The sequence below is a fragment of the Chlamydotis macqueenii genome, chromosome 3 (genome assembly GCF_036417535.1).
Source record: "Chlamydotis macqueenii isolate bChlMac1 chromosome 3, bChlMac1.mat, whole genome shotgun sequence".
In the NCBI taxonomy this organism is placed as follows: domain Eukaryota; kingdom Metazoa; phylum Chordata; class Aves; order Otidiformes; family Otididae; genus Chlamydotis; species Chlamydotis macqueenii.
This window is the reverse complement of record NC_141558.1, coordinates 25,335,013-25,348,609: the sequence shown is the minus strand read 5'-3', so window position 1 is coordinate 25,348,609 and position 13,597 is coordinate 25,335,013. Positions and strand designations below refer to the sequence as shown.

The following is a 13,597-nucleotide window of genomic DNA, read 5'->3' as shown; positions in this document are numbered from 1 at the left end:
TCCAGGCTCTCTGTAAATGCAGTAGATACTGTTTGATTGGTTATAGAAGAAAGTAGAGAATCTACAGTCTAACATACTTTTCCACTACATGGTCCATGAAATGCTTCTTTATAAGGATCTTTAGGTGGCTGGACAGAAAAATTGCCTAAATTTAGATTAATTCCTCAAAGATTTCTAGCACCTATTTGTTGTAAATAAAGTCAATCTGACACCTGAGAAAATGGATGCTGTTATTTAAACTCAAATCTTACATGCAAAGCAATCCAAAATTATCAGCATCTTCCCCCCTAAAACATTAGATCTTAATGCCTTAGTAGTATACAGTTGTCTCAACTCCAAAGCAAATATTTTTTCATCTGGAATCAGTCAGAATCTACAGCAGAGATTTTTTTTTTAAGTAATGCTTTAAAATACTTATAAAGGCAACCTTTTCAAAATGGGTCATTACTCTTGGCCATTTACAATATTAAAAAATAATTATGGAAAACTAAGATAGTTGTCTGTAAGTAGACACTTTATTTTAATATGCAGCCAAATATGGAATGCATCATAAAATGCAGGGGGTTAAAGAATATATTTAACATTATGAAAAAGAAAAATAACATATTTCACTACATTAAAAACATTAGTACATTCTCAGTGCTGGAAAGATTATGAGTTGGGCCATAAAACTGAAATTTCATAGATTCACAGAAAAATGGAGATCAGAATGGACTTTGTTTGGGTCAAAGTTCCTGATCTCTAAGCTCTGAGGTCAGACCACTGGGCTTTATCCAGTTGGGTCTTGATAACCTCCAAAGGTGGAGACTGCAAAACCTGTTCTACTGCTTGTCTGTCCTCATGGTGAAAAAGGTTTTCCTGATATCCAATCAGAACCTCTCATTTCAATTTACTTCCACTGCTTCTTATTTTCTGTTATACTAAGCCATACTTTTAAAAATTGAATAATAATAATAAATGAATAATACTCTTCTTACATTAGACTTCAAATGATATTTGGAAAATCAAGCCTAGGCTCATACACTATACTTGGACCTTTTAATACCGTTTATGTTAGAAACTGGCATACAGAATTTTGAACTCACCTTAAGAAAAAACAGAATATTTAACTTTTTGAAAAAGATTTTTGAGAAAATCTGTAATGAGCTGATCTTTTGAAACTTAAATGAAGAAAAAGTCATTCGTTCTTAATATTTTCAAATAGGGGATATAAAATGGGTTAAAATAATCTATTAAACTACCAAAGACAACTTTTATCATAAGCAGAGAATTACATGCAAGATGAAGACAGATACCAGGACAAGTTAAAGTGTCAGATCTTCTCCTTAAACTAATATAATACCTCTGAGAAGGATGAGCTATTTGATACAGAAATGCAATCACCAAAGAGATGCTGTGGGAGCAGAGGGTTCAAGTCCTTCCGGTTCAAGGTAACACAGTAATAGCTGTGTAATCACCTCCCCAGGTTGGTGCCCTGTGTCTCTCACCACTGACACTGAATCTGCACCTGTGTGAGCAGATCCCAGCTGTAGCAGCCCCACTGAAAGCTTGCCTTGCCAGGGAACTGAAGCAAACTTAAATATCTGTGATGATTTAACACTAATAAATCTATAAAAGATATGAAAAGGAAGAGTAATTAGGAAAGTGGAAAGAGAAATATTGAGAAAGTCCTGAAATATCAGTTACTAGTTGGTAATTAGTAGTCCAGGTAATGCTGTTGTCTCTCACAGATGCAAAGTTATAATGCTACATTGCCATATTGTGTTAACAGCAAAACAGGAATAAAAAAAGTTTTGGTTTAAACTTTTGAACATGATTTAAAAAAATAATTGCACACAATATACTTACAGTATAAAAAAATGCATAAGCTGTATGAAAAATTCCAGGAGTTATCTACTTGCTCTCATTTCCTTCTAATACAACAGGAACAAAACAAATCACCTCCACAAATGTGGAGGCTGTCCATTAGAATATTGTGCTGACCATTTCTGCTCATACAAAAACATTATGCTGCAAAACAGCTTACAACAGTACAGTGGCCAGAAGAGAACTCAACTATTTGAACAGGATATTTATTGCACACTATTCCATCATTATTTTGCAGACCAATTACCATTAACTTCCATGGAATAATTGTTTTTCCATTCCTCACTTCTGCAGGATCTACCTTAAAGGACTTACTGGGACAGCAGGCAAAATAAGTAGCATAAGCCAACCAGGAAATGATTTTAGCACAAAGGATGCAGACAATGACAAATGTATTTGCAAATGTTCACAAATGCTAACAGGAGGTAGGAATGTTTTTTTGTTTCTTTGTCTTCCTATTTTTATTGGCACTGAAATTATTTATGAGATAAATGGTGATAGTTTTGACTTGGTAAATTTTGACTATTGAAGAAGTCCAAAACTCACAGATAGAAACACTGGTACGGTGACTCCAAGTGAAATATTTTATCACTTGACAAAGGTTAAAGTAAAACAAGAGAAGTTAAAACTGGAAGGGAAAATATCTCTAAAGCTGGGGTACAAAAAAGTCTGTAATTGTGGAACTAATCAGAGACTGCAGATTCTTCTTCCAAGGAATGAGATAACATTCAGAGATCAAAACACTTAAATCCCCTCTAAAAATCTGTTTTAGAGATTCATTTTGTCAGTGAAATGGCTTCTGATTCTCTAGGCACAAACCCTTTCCCTAACTATCCAGAGGAGAAGAAAACTCCCAAAAGCTGCTGTATACTGTACATGCTACAGAAGGGTAGGAGTATTTAATGCCATATTCAATAGAATTATGAAATGGCAAAGTTACATCACATATATGAGATATCTACATTTTTTTCTAAAGATTGTTCACTAGATATTGGAGTTTTAGGTGTTATTTTTATCTTGAACCACACAAGCCATTCTGTAATACGTCAATCTAGAATTCCACATTCTGAAATGTAAACAACTGTTTTGTAAATTTGACTTCTCTTCTTGTTATCTCTTAAGCAATGGTTCGTTTCCCTATAGCACAAGTTCCAAGACAAAAGACAGCTTCAGTTTATCCAAAAGGATAATTGGATTACTGCCCTACAAAACAGGACACACACATTATCACCATCATAACAGAAGTATAAAAATACTATTTTATTAATAAAAACAAATTTTCTTTATGACCCACTAACAGGTCAGGACCATAAGGATACAAAATAAGTTTGGGCTGCCTTTTTCTCCTTTTCCTTCTTACCAAGTTTCAGCACAGAGGTTTTGAACTGATCTGCACGGAGAACTGAAACAGATAACTAAGTTAATCCTCTAAAAAGAATTAAGAAAGGCATTCAAATTTGTGAAGAACAGGAATTTACCAAGGAGCAGATAAAAGCCGAAGACGACTCAGTATCATTATAGTCTGAGTTCTGCCCTCAGACTGTCAACAATAATGTTTTATTATTGATAATAAATTAAGCTTGATTGAACACCATCCCTTCTCAGTTTTAAACTACAATATATTACATAAGTTTCTAGAAAATGTAGTGAATATATAAATACATTTCTGAGTTTGAGGCAAGTATTCTGTACTGACACTTCCAAATCATAAGAATGAAAAACTGGGTTTAGATTTCTTTCTCATTTCAGGACAACAAAGTGTCCTTATATGCTATTTTGAAAATTGCCTCTGCTGATGTTTTTCTTTGTTTTCTGTCTCCCAGGATGGTGGTTTGATGCATGTGGTCCTTCTAACCTGAACGGAATGTATTATCCATTACGACAGAACAACAACAAGTTCAATGGCATCAAGTGGTACTACTGGAAAGGCTCGGGCTACTCTCTCAAAGCCACGACTATGATGATTCGACCAGCAGATTTCTAAGTGCTTTTGCATTCTGTGAATTATGTATTGTATAGTCTTCAAAGACTTCATTTGCCAAGCATATAAACACACATCTGCAACTTGTCTCAATTTCAAGCCCAGAAAACATGTGCTAGTGTTCTGAAGGGATCAGTTTAGTACAACTCCTGAACTGCAAGAGCCTTGATCAGCTAAAGCTCCTGTTATTCAACCAGACACAAAGTCTAAAGCATCAACCTGATACAGCAGTGATTTGGCCACGCGACTGAATAAAGAGAACATCCAAGAAACTGCCAGATAACTTAAGGACTTGATTTTACTGATCATTTATGTTATGTATGTGTTAGTAAATAACTGGAACTGTGAAAAATACCTAAAATAGTTTTAGAAATACGCATTTTGCCTCATTGCTGAACTTTAAACGTCACTCTAATATAAAACACTTAACTAGATCTAGAACTATTTATCTCTCTGTGTCATGTTTGCCTTTTATGTACATAAAAAAAAATACTGTCTTGTAATTAGCTCAATACTGTAGTTAAAGACTACATTCTTTCCCCCCGTAGTCTCCTAAACAACTTCATCCTTTTATTCAGGGATTTTTTCCAATAGCCTATATTACTTTATTTAACAGAGGACAAATAGCATTTAAGTATTTTGCATTTATTCTTGGGAAATACCATGTACAAAAATCACCATTTCTTTCAGTTTGTACTTATTACAGTCACTATCTTTAAGTTACGAAAATCCCTGCAAATTACAATATAGTATCTGTTTCTTTGTATTTTTATGAAGATTGCACTTTTTTTCCTTTCCTTGTCATTTACCTGTAAAATAACTGATCAGTATTTTATAAATGGAGACAACGGCATGAACACCAGATGTCCGGTTGTCTATGACAATCAGTTATCACCTGGTGCTGTAGTACATCTATACGCTTTGTAAAAATAACCTAACTGAAAAACATATGCATGTTCTTTGATACAAATAAATTTATGCTCGAGTTAAGATACAAATTACTACATTTAAAAAAAAGGGAAAAAAAAATCTGAATGTTATCTAAGGTAATACTGTTGGGAATTTTTTTTAAGTAAGGTTACGACTTCCCCATAGAAATTCTCTGCAGGTAGACCCTCAATGTATGACACAATGTGAATAAATTACTCTACTGGGTGATTTTTGCCTTTTTCCTTTTAATTACTATATACTTTAAAATTGTGTACTGTACACTGCAGTTCAGATTGAGAAGATACTTCTTCATAAATCACACAAGATAATTTTGTGTAGATTTTCCCCCGAATTAAGTTTTAATTCTCATGCTTAGTCTTTGCCTTAAAGTAATAAGTAAATTTATAATTTCAAATTAGAACATATATTGGAACAAAAACCCCAGACACAACATTTCTGGAGGCTTACTTAACAAAAGGTACTGTATCTTAAAAACTAAATAATTTTGAGAAAGAGGGAAGAAAACTCTTCATTTCATACTGACAGTCATTAAAGCCGCTATCAGAGTACCCCAGTACCCCACCAGTCACACTACCAGCATTCTTCACTGAAAATGTGTCAGCATTACTAAAGGGTAGTGGAGACAAAAAAAAATAATTCTAATATTACTTCATGGTCTGATTTTAAATAAATCTAATGAATGTAAATTAACAGTCATCATCTGAAGAGTTGCATAAAATAATCTAAGATTACTGTTTAAGTATTTTATTGTTTCTCCTAGCAAACTTGTAAGGATAAACATATCCCAAACTAAAAAAAAACAAAAACCAAAACAACACTTCACATAATTGCTTTCATGAATTTCTAAGAAGGTCTTAAAGAGCAAGTCTAGCAGAGGGCCACCAAGCTAGTAAAGGAGCTAGACTTACCAAGAAGCACATGACAGCAAGAGAGGCCAGGCGAGCTGGCCTTTTTCAGCCTGGATAAGAGAAGGGGAAGGGGAGAGCTTACTGCTGTCTACAACTACCTTATCAAGGACACAGAGAAGACAGTGCCAGACCCTTCTTGGATGTGGACTGCAATGAGACAAGAGACAGGGACAAGAGCCAGCAAACACAGGTTGGAAATGGGGAAATTCCACTTAGATAGTTGGATTTTCTTTTTAATTAATTTATTTATTACCATTAGGGTGGACTGGACAAGTTCCTTGGAGCAGGGTGTTGAACTAGACAACCTTTAGAGGTCCCTTCTAATCTAAAATATTTTATGTTTCTATTAAATTTAATAGAAATGCTGAGTCTAGATATTTCCTGCTTCACTGCATTTATTCAAACAATACTCCAAATATTTGAGACAGTAAGCATATCCAGCCCAATAATCTAAAAACACCAAAAAACTTCTTAAAAACCATAATGGAATCTGGCACAGTATGAATGCTCAACCTGGCAAAGGAAAATAATGCTAACTTCTGGTTGACATTAACCTTCATTATTTTAGTAAGAAAACACTGTATAACGAGAATAGTTGAATATTGCATGGCTATCTTCAATTTTCTGGAAAAAGTATAAGGCAAAAGGCTTTTTGATGACTGTTCTGGGATTGAAGATATTGTCATAAACATTGAATGGATCAATTGTTTAGCAAGGCTTTTTAATTTTTTTTTTTTTTTGGAAAATGGAGTAATTTAACAACACAAATGTAGAATTTTAGAGCAAATATGTTTTAAAGTGACATTTTATCTAAATGAGATTGCATGGCTTAAACTACAAATGCCAAAGTGAAGTGAGAGGACACTTCATAAGGAATGCAACAATAGGAAAAAGAAGGCTGCAACCACTGTTTTGGACTTGGTACTAACAATTAAAGCACAACAGCAAGATAACCTGTTCTTTTAATTCCTTCTGGTAATCAAATAAACAGTATATAAAACTTGAATGCCTTTCCATTTTCTCTAAATACTTCTTAGGAAGCAGAAAAGAAATAACAAGAAAAGAAAGGAAATGTAAACTCCATTCATACTCTAATAATAATAATAATAATAATGTATTTTCAAATAAGGAATCTATTACATTAAGAAACCAGAATGACTGGGAAGAAGGGAATGATTGGAAATGTGATAGAAATACCACCTTGGACACTGACTTTGTTCCTCTGCAAGAGGACCACACTGCAAACAGAAGCGATGCAGTTTCTCAGCACGATCGTAACCTCCCTCAACTTTATCTTATCACTGTCTCTCAAGCCCTTCTTACTTCTGCTTTAGGCATAAAAACTGTAAACAGAATCTAAAAATGAACCCCAGCAGGTATCACTTCCGAAGAATGCTATGTAAGTTGGTACTGATAACATACTTGGTTATTAACGAAGGTAGGCGGAGAACAAACAGAAAACTCAAACCAGCTCAATCTATCTGAAGTAGTATGTTCTTTTTTCATACAAATACAGAAAAGGTGAAAAAAAGAACATGCTTCTTATTTATTTTTCTCATTAAGTTTTACAATTCTTAATATATTTGCTATATAAAAACATCTACCTCCTCTATTGAGAAAAAAATACTGCCTTATAATGGATGATTAATTTCTCTGCGCTTATTTCAGAGTAACTGTTACAGTTTCCCTACACTGAGAATATGCAACTTATGAAATAAAGTATTCATGTTGAACATGTAAATTAACATAAATTATAGATTTAGAAAGAATGTTAAAAATAAGTTCTTAACAGTTCATAAAATTATAGTAAATATAAAGTTGAAACCCCATTAAATGTTCATTCTTCAAAGCCCATATGAAACTTTGAGAAACATGTAGCAGGTGATAATATATTTAACTAGCTGCTACAACATGAAATAAATTGTAAACCCTTTTTTGAAACAGTTAGTGTGATTGACTAGTAACCTGCTAGAATCCTACTTGTTTTAAAACCAAAATAAAATTACTGTTTAATCAATTGTAACACATGGACCTGCACAGATACAGCATGCCCCCACATACACACTTTTGCACTAGTTCACAATTCAGTACTTGAGAATGATCATTAAAGTCAGGAAAAATGCTTTATTTTACCTACTTAGTAGTTTAGAAGCCCATAGTAATTTTCCATTGCCAAAATAATTTCTGGACTGAAAATATTGACCTAAATAATCTTGCCATTAGGTGATAACATGCCTTTCCAGTTTATATACAAGCACAGATAGAAATAAGATATGGCACAAATAAATTTGTACTTAAATGAGAAGCTAATACATTCAGATGTTAATTGGTGCATCTTTTTTTTTTTTTTTTGCATTTTCCATTCATATTAAAGTGTTTGCACATACTTCAAAAAGTAGTGGACAAAGGTAAAAATAACTTCATACAGTATTTGCTTTAAAAAAGCATTTTTTTTTCTAGTAGGCCTTTTTGTTCACAAAACCTATTTAGAGGTCCAATCATTTTCCAGATAAACAAAAGAAAGTTCACAAGCTTAAAGGGCCATTAAACTTACAGAAGCTGCAGGGAAGCTGGATGAAAGTTCATATGGTTCTTCTGAGATCCAATGACCCAATTCCAGAGACAATAGAACCTAAAATTAAGCAATAAGTAGAACTCTTATAATTTCTAAAATGGCAAACCCTTTGAATGCGTAGTTAGACATAACAGTACAGTTACAATAGTTGGTTTGATATTTCATTTACTCATACCAAATGAGTATGCTCTGAAAAATCAAGCAATCAGAAAGATTCAAATAAACCATTAAAATACCAAAGTCATATTTCTACGTATAGCTACATTAAATTTCAAAACCTAATGAGGATATTAGAAAAGTGAACTTTTTGCATCATGATACATAAAAGTAGAGCAAAGATTTGAAAAGGGAAGTCATACTCCATCAGTTCTGTTCTCTTGGTTCAGTTCAGCACTGAACTTCAGGAGGTTCCTGTTGGCCCGTTTCTCCAGCCTGTCAAGGTCCTTGTGAATGGGAAGACCCATCTAGTGTATCAAACACTCCTCACGGTTTTGCAACACCTGCAAACTTGCTGAGGGTGCACTCTGCCCCACCATCTAGATCATAAATGAAGATGTTGATCAATATTGGATCAGTATCAACCCCTACTACTGACTGGGATTATGAAACCATTTGATATAATCTATATTATGTATGTGAATCAGCCTGCAAAGAAGAAAAGCTGCATTTAATTCTCTTTGGTATCCTCCTCTGACAACTGCATATTCTAGAGCACAAAAAAAAAAGGTTAGTAACAGTGCAGAGTACTGACTGCCTGACATATACATGATTTTTTTTTTTTTTCAACTGAGCTCAAACACTGGATTGGTATGATACTTGGAGACTAGCAATCCTGGCACTTTGGACAGTTTTCAGAGTTCTGTTCCCATCGGGGCTATCACAAAACAGTTAACAGAAAAAAAACCTACTTGAAATGGTTATATTTTTAATTTCTGAAATACACTATTTTTAATATTTTGGGGGGTAAAATTTTCCCAAAACTATTCCATCCAGCATTTTTTCCAGGGCTGATTTTCTAAACTATTCTTCAAAACAATTTATCATTATAAGTTGCAGCTGGTAGACTATAATATTAAAAGCCTCACAAAGAGTGTTCAGAGACTATCGCTCAAGTGGTAAAAGCATTGGCTTTATGGCAAAATGGAAAAAGACTTAAGTTCCTACCATGGCTCTGCCCTTCAGTCATATAAAGGGCCTTTTCCTACTAATTTCTAGTTAGTCTAAATTCTGAAATACACACTGATGGAAGGGGAGTTTATCCTCCTCATTGGCTTCATCAGTGTGAGGTGAGCCATAAAGCACAGGTAAAAGACTGGTAAGTACTTTGCCAAGTTTGTCCACTGGCACGCAATTCAACAACTTTCCCCTTTTACAGATATTTGAGCTTTGCAACACCCTTCCTGTAGTTGCCAATTGAAAAGCCTTAAGTAAGAGTAAAAAAAAGCATTGTTACCTACTGAGAGACAGCAGGATTGATACATGCAACCTTCAAAATCACAGCAGCTCCCCAATTTCCTGCTGCTCCTACAGCAACAGGTAGCATTAAATGAACAAGAAGTTATGTATACTCCCAAAATGGGATATATGGAATTTATTAGAAAGTAAATACCTATGTTTAGGATAATTTTACCTCTGGCAGTAATATTTTCCCTAAGTAGTTCTCTCATCATTTCAGATAGATTTCTTACTGTTGGCACAGCCACACACCATCGAACTGTTGTCATTATTCACCTTGGAACAAGCTGAATTTCATCAGTGTGTGAAATCATTGCCATGCTTGATTCACAATTAACTGAAATATCCTGTACTTTTTTTTCTTCTGTTGGAAGAAGACGCTGTACAAATCCATACAATATTAGTTTTCGTTTAAATTGTAAAACTTTACCTCATAAAATTTGGGGTGCAGTGCTATGAAATGTTCCCCTTTTTGACAAAAATTGGCATACTAGATATTAAGCATGATAACGTCATCCTTTATAACATGACAGCTCACTAACCAAACAAGATTCTAAGCTGAACAGACTGATTATAAACTAGTAATGTGACTCTTACAAGATGGCCTAATTCTTTTTAGGAAAAAAAAAACTTCCTTTAAAGTGCTCTTTTACCCAAAATCTGGTGTTACAAGAAGCAACTTACAAACTGAATTTATAAAGTAATATTTTTATCAAAACCAGGTTCTGTAATCTTTAGTGCAAAGTAGCATATGCTTGATGACTTTCAGGGTAACCAGCAACCTCTTATATGAACTGCTGCAAAAGTCAGTGCTTCAGATGACGTGGCAACTGCTGTTTCACTTGTGAGGCGAGGTGTATAATTTTGCAGGCCAGTGGAAGTGAACAGTGATTTTTTTGTTCATATTGAAAAGCAGCACATCTTCAAACTTATTGTTGAACTTCATTTAAAAAACCCACAAAGAATACTATGTTTACTTCTAGAAAACACACAACCAAATATTTGAAAATGCAACAGTTGTACAAAAAGAGAAAATTATTTCTGTAGTCATTATATCATACTAAACCTAAAAATAAGAGCTAAGCACATTATTAAATCAATTACCTTTAAAAAACAGTCAAAACATAATAACACCTTGCTGCTTTTAGCCAAGAGAAGTATAGTAACTTCTTAAAAATATGGAGTTAATAGTGCAACTTAGGATTTTAAGTTACAAATTTTAAGGTGGTATCTGTGTATATTTTTTACAACTGCTTTTTACAATTTACAATAAGAATATTTAAATGTTAGCTTTATACTTGTAGCTGTATATATTTATTGCAAATAAAAGAACTTGCTAATCCAAGTCAGTTCTCTCTTAATCACAGTATAAATCAACTTTAACTGAACTAAGAAAATTTTAAGTTCTGATGCAATTCTTAGAGACATGTTGCATGAAAATAATTTCTTCATAAATAATCTTGAGCAGGAACAGATGTACCATGCGTATGTGTACATCATGTCCTTATAGTACCAGAATGATGTTTGTACCAAGAGTAACTGGCAAACAACCCAAATAGAATAAAGCAAACTCAAAAGACTAGTTATGATTAAGTAATTCCATTTCATTTTCCAGGCCAATTTTACAGTAACAACCTCTATCAATCCTTGTATTATTTACAGAATTTTGTTTAGAAATGAATTTTGTTTATCTTAACAAAAGATTGATTAATGCTTGTCTATCGTGGCTCTGGAATTGAGTACAAAGGCATCATATCTACTTTCCTAGATAAAAAGAAAATTAGATACAGAGTTCATTAACAGGTCCTGAAGTAAATAATTAGGTCACCACTCACTAAAACATTCAGTTTTCATGAACACGGAGGCAAGAGCTCTCCATTCTAAGTCACTGAATGTTTGCTTCTGACTTTGGCCAAGACAAATTTTCAACCCGTATATTTTCACAGCAACACTAAAAAAATGCTTCAAATTCATGTAGGATAAAAACAAGTTATGATTTGCAATATTATTCTTGAGTAAACTACTACTTCTTGTTAAGTCGGTAATATCTTCATATTCAACAGTTCCTTAGAATGTGGAAAAGGACTAAGAAAAGCTGAAATACTTCAGACTGAGAAGAGCTATCTACAGTTACAAATGCGCAGTTACAAAAGAAGATTTAACTTAAAGCAGTAAAGATCAAGCATGCATGCTGGATATAGGAATATCGAAAGTTAAGACAATACAGCACATAACACTGAGACATTACGTATATCGGATACTGTAGAATGGTCGTGGAAAACATAAGAAAGGAGGAAATAGGGAGTGAAGAGCAGACTGGGAAAAGCATGCTTTCTTCTGCGGACTTTTTACAGTCTTAAATAATGTTTTCCTTTGGCTTTGGCCTCCAGACTCCTGTTGATCAATCTTCTGTTACTTTGTCCTCAAGGATGGGCTATTTTATCTAATTCAGTAGCAGCCAATCTGTATGCCATGGAGCTCCAACAGGTGTCCTGGAGGTTATACAGCCAGAAGGTAATACAGCCACAAGGTTATACAGCCACAAGGTTAGCTTTGGTGCGAACTTCTCCTTTGCATATCCGTATCAGCTATGTTCTTTCATTCACACTATATAGTGTGAATTTTAAAAATGATGTCAAACAAAGTGCTTAAGGGTCTGAAAACACACTGCATGACTAGTCATTATTTAAGGCCTCTTACCCATCCAGCTAGGGCACTGAATGATCCTATGGTACTTGTACTTGAATAACTCACCTTGAAATATATGTAAAGGGAGTGCTATGAAGATTAAATGCCTAACAGTAAATTTGATATTTCTCCAACATGCATCTTTAAAAAGGTAATTTTATTTTTTTTTCCGAAGAAATAAAAACATTGCAGCCTAAATTCTCTCCCCATGTTACAAGTCCAAAGGCAGTGGTACATAATATTTCAGCTTCTTAAAATGTTAAGAAACGATGTTTTCACCATGGACTGATTAATAGAAGTGCGGTGCATCGAATGAGCAATGAAATTCCAGGACAGCAATAGCCAGAATACTGATTATTCAAATACGGCCTTATCTATAAAATAGGAAATTATTTCACTTGATTTTTGTAGTAATCATCTACATCTTTAGTTACCTTAGTAGTTATTTAAATCTTTTTTTTTTCTGAAGTAAATACACAGCTTTCAGGTTTGACTCTTCTGTTATGAGAAAGTAACTTATAGCAAATATGTTGTTGCTGTTTGAAACTCCATACAAAGCTAAATGTGGGACAGATATTTCAATCTATTTAATTCATAGATGCATAGAATCATACAATACTTGAGGTTGGAATGGACCTGTGAAGATTGTCTTGTCCAAACTCCTGCTCAAATATGTTCCTCTTAATGCAGTCAAGAATACTATTGGCATTTTTTTTCTGCCACAAAGGCACATTGCTGGATCATTAAGGTGACCAAAGATGCAAACTCCTTTATTCCAAGGGAAGTTAATCACCAAGAAGTTCTGAAAACCCCCAAGTGTATCATAACAGATTCTTCAGATTCTTCATTGTATATCATGTAGGATAAGCTTCACACTGGTAAGTGCCAGATATCTTGAAAACAAAAAGCCATCAGTTGTTTATTTTGTTTTCAGCCCACAACCAAATTTTAAAGTATTTATAAGAAAAAAGAAACCAGGAAATTTAAAGTTATTCTTCTATAGAAGAGAAAAGACTTTTCTATGAAGAGCTGTTTCCACATAAATTCCAACAGCTCTGTTTTATTTCTCTGGAAACATTAGGAAAGCAATGTAAGATTGAGTGGTTAATCTCTATTATCACAGTGAGCAACTGAGGTGGTTGAATCCTGGCCTGACATGTAAGCTCCCCACAT

General features: G+C 33.9%; 2 protein-coding genes across 8 annotated transcripts in view; one reads left to right on the top strand and one right to left on the bottom strand.

Moving 5' to 3' along the window:
* The window catches only part of ANGPT2 (angiopoietin 2), a 42,840-nt gene extending 37,835 nt beyond the window's left edge, over positions 1-5,005 (top strand). For all 4 annotated transcript variants that reach the window (XM_086743990.1, XM_086743989.1, XM_086743988.1 and 1 more), the window contains 2 exons: positions 2,161-2,291; positions 3,690-5,005. In XM_086743990.1, coding sequence (XP_086600116.1) covers positions 2,161-2,291; positions 3,690-3,850 — 292 coding nt within the window. In that variant the 3' untranslated portion in view covers positions 3,851-5,005. The remainder of the gene's footprint in view (positions 1-2,160; positions 2,292-3,689) is intronic.
* MCPH1 (microcephalin 1) overlaps positions 1-13,597 on the bottom strand; it is a 134,084-nt gene that overhangs the window by 74,370 nt on the left and 46,117 nt on the right. For all 4 annotated transcript variants that reach the window (XR_015258073.1, XM_086743983.1, XM_086743984.1 and 1 more), the window contains one exon: positions 8,261-8,338. Coding sequence is in view for 3 of the 4 variants with exons in the window: in XM_086743983.1 (XP_086600109.1) it covers positions 8,261-8,338 (78 nt within the window). In the remaining variant the exon portion in view is untranslated. The remainder of the gene's footprint in view (positions 1-8,260; positions 8,339-13,597) is intronic.